Source organism: Echiichthys vipera, assembly GCF_963691815.1.
Source record: "Echiichthys vipera genome assembly, chromosome: 2".
Taxonomy (NCBI): domain Eukaryota; kingdom Metazoa; phylum Chordata; class Actinopteri; order Perciformes; family Trachinidae; genus Echiichthys; species Echiichthys vipera.
Window position 1 is genome coordinate 3682335 of NC_139827.1, and position 5216 is coordinate 3687550.

A 5216-nucleotide genomic window follows, 5' to 3' on the forward strand; every position below is an offset into this window, starting at 1 on the left:
AGGGACTCGAACCGGCGACCCTCCGGTTCCCAGCCGAGTCACCGAATACTACTGCCGCCCGTACTGTAACTCTACCCCTAACCCAGCCTCTTATCCGGGGTCGGGTCGTGGGGGCAGCAGCTTTAGCAGGGGACCCCAAACTTCCCTTTCCCGGGCCACATTAACCAGCTCTACCTGGGGGATCCTGAGGCGTTCCCAGGCCAGTGTGGAGATCTAATCTCTCCACCTTGTCCTGGGTCTTCCCCGAGGCCTCCTCCCAGCTGGACGTGCCTGGAACACCTCCCTAGGGAGGCGAAGGCAGAGGCTCATGTGCCCGGGGAGCACGCACTGAGTACGGCCTCAAACACCTGAACAAGTGCCTGAAGTTGTATTTTTCTTCGGTGGTGCCTTCGAGTCTGAACCGAGGGCCCACGTTACTTCCTCCCCTCTGTAACAGTCTTATCACGTGACCCCAGTGCACGTAAACAGAAGTCACATGATGTTCGGCTCACTTTTGATCCAACATGGCGGCCGCGTCGCAGCAGCTGTGTGTGGCCGCTCTCCTGCTCGCTCTCGGCGGGGTCTTGAGCTTCCCTCTCGGCCCGGAGGCTCCGCGGAGGGTCGCCTGCGGATACGAGGTGAGCTGCGGTCACTTCTCCGCCCTTTTCTCGGTGTTTGGGAGTTTTTTTAACAACATTTAGATTAAAACTGAAGACTTCTTGGTTCTGCTACTCTCACTTTCACTTATTCTTCTTTTTGTTTGGACAGTTTTTATGAGGAACTGAGGTTTTATTAATATTATAAACATATTATTTATTGTTTTTCACACTTACATGCTTTAATTTATTATTTTATTATTTATTATCTTCCTCTGTGGCTTCCCTGACAGTGGAGTAGTTCAGTGTGGAGGACTGAACCTGACAAAACCAATAATACACAAATAAATGAATTAATTAAATATATCTTACATAAAAATAATAAATGTGGACATTACTTAATTCATATAAAGTGACACACATTTTTTTTTCTGTCTAAATTTTCACTTATTTATCTTTGTATTATTTCCCCCTAATTATTTTTACTCTTTTAAATGTATTTATTTTGTTATTTTTTAATTAAGTTTTAAATGTATTTATTTACTTTGTATTAAATATTTTAAATACATTGTTGAATTTATCTTTTTTTTTTATTCTGTATTATTTCCCCTCTTAATTTTATTTATTGAGTTATTTTTTAATTCATGTTTAAATTAATTTATTTACTTTGTATTAGATATTTTAAATAAATTGTTAAATTGATATTTTTTATTTTAATTCTATATTATTTCCCCTTTTTTAATTGTTATTATTTGACTTCCTTTGTGACTTCCGTGACAGTGGAGTAGTTCAGTGTGGAGGACTGAACCTGATAAAACCCATAATAAACCAATAAATAACAAGATAAATGAATTAATTAAATATATCTTACATAAAAATAATAAATGTAAACATTACTTAATTGATAAAAAGTGACGTACATTAACATTTCTGTCTAAATTCACTTCTTTATTTATCTTTGTATTATTTCCCCTATTTATTTTTACTCTTAATTTTATTTATTGAGTTATTCTTTAAATTCATGTTTAAATTAATTATTTTCATTTGTATTATTTCCACTATTTATTTTTACTCTTAATTGTATTTATTGAGTTATTTTTAATTAATGTTTAAATGCATTTATTTACTTTGTATTAACTATTTTAAACAAATTGTTGACTTGACAATTTTTTACATTTTATTATTTCTATATTATTTTCTCTATACTTATATCTTTAGTCAGGTCAAATTTATCTATAAAGCACATTTCATACGACAAGAAATTAAAACAAATATACATTGTATAATAAATAAAACATAAAATAGCAAAAAATTAATTAAAACCAAATTTTTAAAAATAAATAAAAAATAAGAAAAAATATTACATGTATACATTTTTTTTAGGACATTATACAATCATACAAGATGTGTTATTATCATCATTTAAAAAGGAGATTTGTGCGGTTCAGTCGTCCAGTTGTGTAGACGTGTGCTTCCTTAGTGTGTGTGTGTGTTTGTGTGTGTGTGTTTGTGTGTGCAGTCATGCCACGCCACCGAGCCCCACATGCTCAACGTCCACCTGGTGCCTCACACACACGACGATGTCGGCTGGCTGAAGACCGTGGACCAGTACTTCTATGGAGGTCAGTCTGACACACACGCACACAGACACACACGCACACACACACACACACACACACACACACGCACACACACACACACACGATGATGGCTTGTTGAAGGCTGTTGACCAGTACTTCTATGGAGGTCAGTCTGACACACACGCACACAGACACACACGCACACACACACACACACACACACACACACGCACACACACACACACACGATGATGGCTTGTTGAAGGCTGTTGACCAGTACTTCTATGGAGGTCAGTCTGACGCACACGCACGCACACGCACACACACACACACACACACACACACACACACAGAGACACACACACACACACACACACAATGATACCTTTACATACATTTAAACATTTACGTGAATGGAAAGGAGCAGATAAGAAGAATACACTTCTTATATTTGTCTGCCCCTTTTCAACACAACACAAACACGTGACGACCTCCCCGGGTTTCCCCCGACCCTCGCACAGTTCTCACCTTATCAAACACTAAACCTATAGAACAGTTCATGCAACGGCTCAACATGTTAACTATTGGTCTTCTCAGATGGGATAAATGTGTGTTGGAAATTATCTCTGCTGCCCTCTGAAGTCCTGTCAGCTTCAGAATCAGGTTTATCTCCAAGCAGGTTTTTACATTAACACCGTAAAATGTTGTGTTCAACAATAAACGAAGTGACATAAAAGGAAAAAGTAAGGAATATAAAGGTAAAATAAACATTTACAGTAAAAAATATGCAAAGCGTATCTCTTTATAATACGTAAAGAGCTGTTTTTGAAACAAAGAGGATGGTATACGCATGTTCACGGGTTAAAACGTTTGCTAATGTTGAGTCAGATATGGAGCGCGTGTCACCCATTGCTCCGCGGCGGTCTTCACTCACAAACACCATAATAACAGTTTTATAGTTGTACTGCGTCACATGTCTGTTTACTGTTAGAGCGGCCGTGTGCTCTGCAGGTGACCCTCACCTGTTCCTTGTGTGTGTGTGTGTGTGTGTGTGTGTGTGTGTGTGTGTGTGTGTGTGTGTGTGTGTGTGTGTGTGTGTGTGTGTGTGTGTGTGTGTGTGTGTGTGTGTGTGTGTGTGTGTGTGTGTGTGTGTGTGTGTGTGTGTGTGTGTGTGTGTGTGTGTGTGTGTGTGTGTGTGTGTGTGTGTGTGTGTGTGTGTGTGTGTGTGTGTGTGTGTGTGTGTGTGCGTGTGCGCGTGCGTGCGTGTTCAGATCGTAACGACATCCAGCATGCGGGGGTGCAGTACATCCTGGACTCGGTGGTGGATCAGCTGCTGAAGAACCCTGACCGGAGGTTCATCTACGTGGAGACGGCGTTCTTCTTCCGCTGGTGGAAACGGCAGAGCTCCAGCATGCAGCGCACGGTCAAGCAGCTGGTGAACGAAGGTACGTGAACGCAACACTTTACGCTTTAAATTCACGCTGGAAGGCTTTCGTAACTCTCTCTTGCCTCCCCCCCGCCCTTCGCCCTTCCTCTAGGCCGCCTGGAGTTTGTGAATGGTGGCTGGTGTATGAGCGACGAGGCCGCCACCCACTACAGCGCCGTCATCGACCAGATGACCATGGGCCTGAGGTTCCTCAATGACACCTTCGGGCCTTGCGGTCGCCCCCGTGTCGCCTGGCACATCGACCCCTTTGGCCACGCTCGCGAACACGCCTCCATGTTTGCACAGGTATTTCCTCTTAAAGGAATAGTTCAACATTTCATGAAATGCACTTCAGGCTCTTTGCCAGACTTGGATCACAAGAAGTTGTGGTTTTGGGGGGGGGATTATGTGCTGGTCTATTTCTTGACTTTATAGTAGAGTATGGGCGCACTCACACTGTCCATCCGTACCGCGCCCGAGTTTCACGGCTAAAGTCTAGTTCGTTTGACCAGTGTGAGTGCAACCGTACTGCATCTTGGCGCGGTACGGTTGCGGGTCACGGCCCGTCTGAGAGAGGTGGGCTTTTGTAAAGCACGTTTGCACATGTACGAGCACCAGCGTGTGCACGTGTACGAGCGCGAGGCCTTTATGTGCGCCTGTTGGGACATAGAAAATAGAAGGAGGGACCATGCGCGGACATTTAAAACAATGGCGGCGAAAGGTTCACGTTGGTGTGATGCGGAGGTGGAGTGTTTACTGCAGATTTGGTCGATGAAAAGATTCAAAAACAGTCGACAAGACGCACAAAAACTCTGAGGACTATGGAAAGATTTGTAAACAAAGCCACGCATCGTCATGACGTCATCAATGCGTGTGACGTGTTACGGCGTGATGACGTATAGGCAGCAAGAAGCATTTGCGCGAGGCCCAGGTAGTGTGAGTACACACGGGCCTGGAGGGGGGGGACAAGGACCCTAAAGCCCGGGGCGGACGCACAGCGTGAGTGCGCCCTGAGGTATGAGATCGAGGCTGTTTGCCCATAATATATTACCATAAGATATGAAAGGATAAGTCATTAAGTAATACAGATCGTGAAGACGTGTCTCACTCTCCGTAAGATACCAACTTTTATTGCAACTTTGATTTTCCAGTTAAGATGATCATCAATGATTACGCCTAAGAACTAAACATGAGAAACATTCAAGCGCAGTGTTCACTATAACAGAAAATTAAGCCTTTTTATGCTAAGCTAAGCTAACCAGCTGTTTTCCGTAGCTTCATATTTGCTGCACAGACCATCAGAGTGGTATCAATCTCATGTAATTGTCAGTCATGTGCCCTCTGAGCTGTGCACTGACTGTTGCCTGTGTGTGTTGGTCCAGATGGGGTATGACGGCTTCTTCTTCGGTCGTCTGGACTACCAGGACCGGGCTCGCAGGATGAGGGAGAGAGAGCAGGAGCTGCTGTGGAGGGCCTCTGACAGCCTCACAGCCCCGATGGCTGACCTCTTCACCGGTAACAGAACCCCCCCCCCCACACACACACACTCGCACTAATGCTACTTCTCTTCTGGGCGCTTCACCCAAATGAATAGAAATGAATAGTCTTCCACCGTACGTGACTCCATGTTCTCCG

General features: G+C 43.5%; 1 protein-coding gene across 2 annotated transcripts in view; it reads left to right on the forward strand.

Annotated features, from left to right (window-relative positions):
• Nucleotides 1-503: 503 nt before the first annotated feature.
• The window catches only part of man2b1 (mannosidase, alpha, class 2B, member 1), a gene marked incomplete at its 5' end in the record, with an annotated part of 16938 nt that continues 12225 nt past the window's right edge, over nt 504-5216 (forward strand). Inside the window, 5 exons of one of the 2 annotated variants that reach the window (XM_083934941.1) lie at nt 504-617; nt 2095-2197; nt 3427-3600; nt 3694-3887; nt 4964-5096. In XM_083934941.1, the coding sequence (XP_083791067.1) occupies nt 504-617; nt 2095-2197; nt 3427-3600; nt 3694-3887; nt 4964-5096 (718 nt within the window). Of the gene's footprint in view, nt 618-2094; nt 2198-2434; nt 2446-3426; nt 3601-3693; nt 3888-4963; nt 5097-5216 lie in introns of those variants that run through there. The other variant, XM_083934942.1, reaches the window with a different exon arrangement.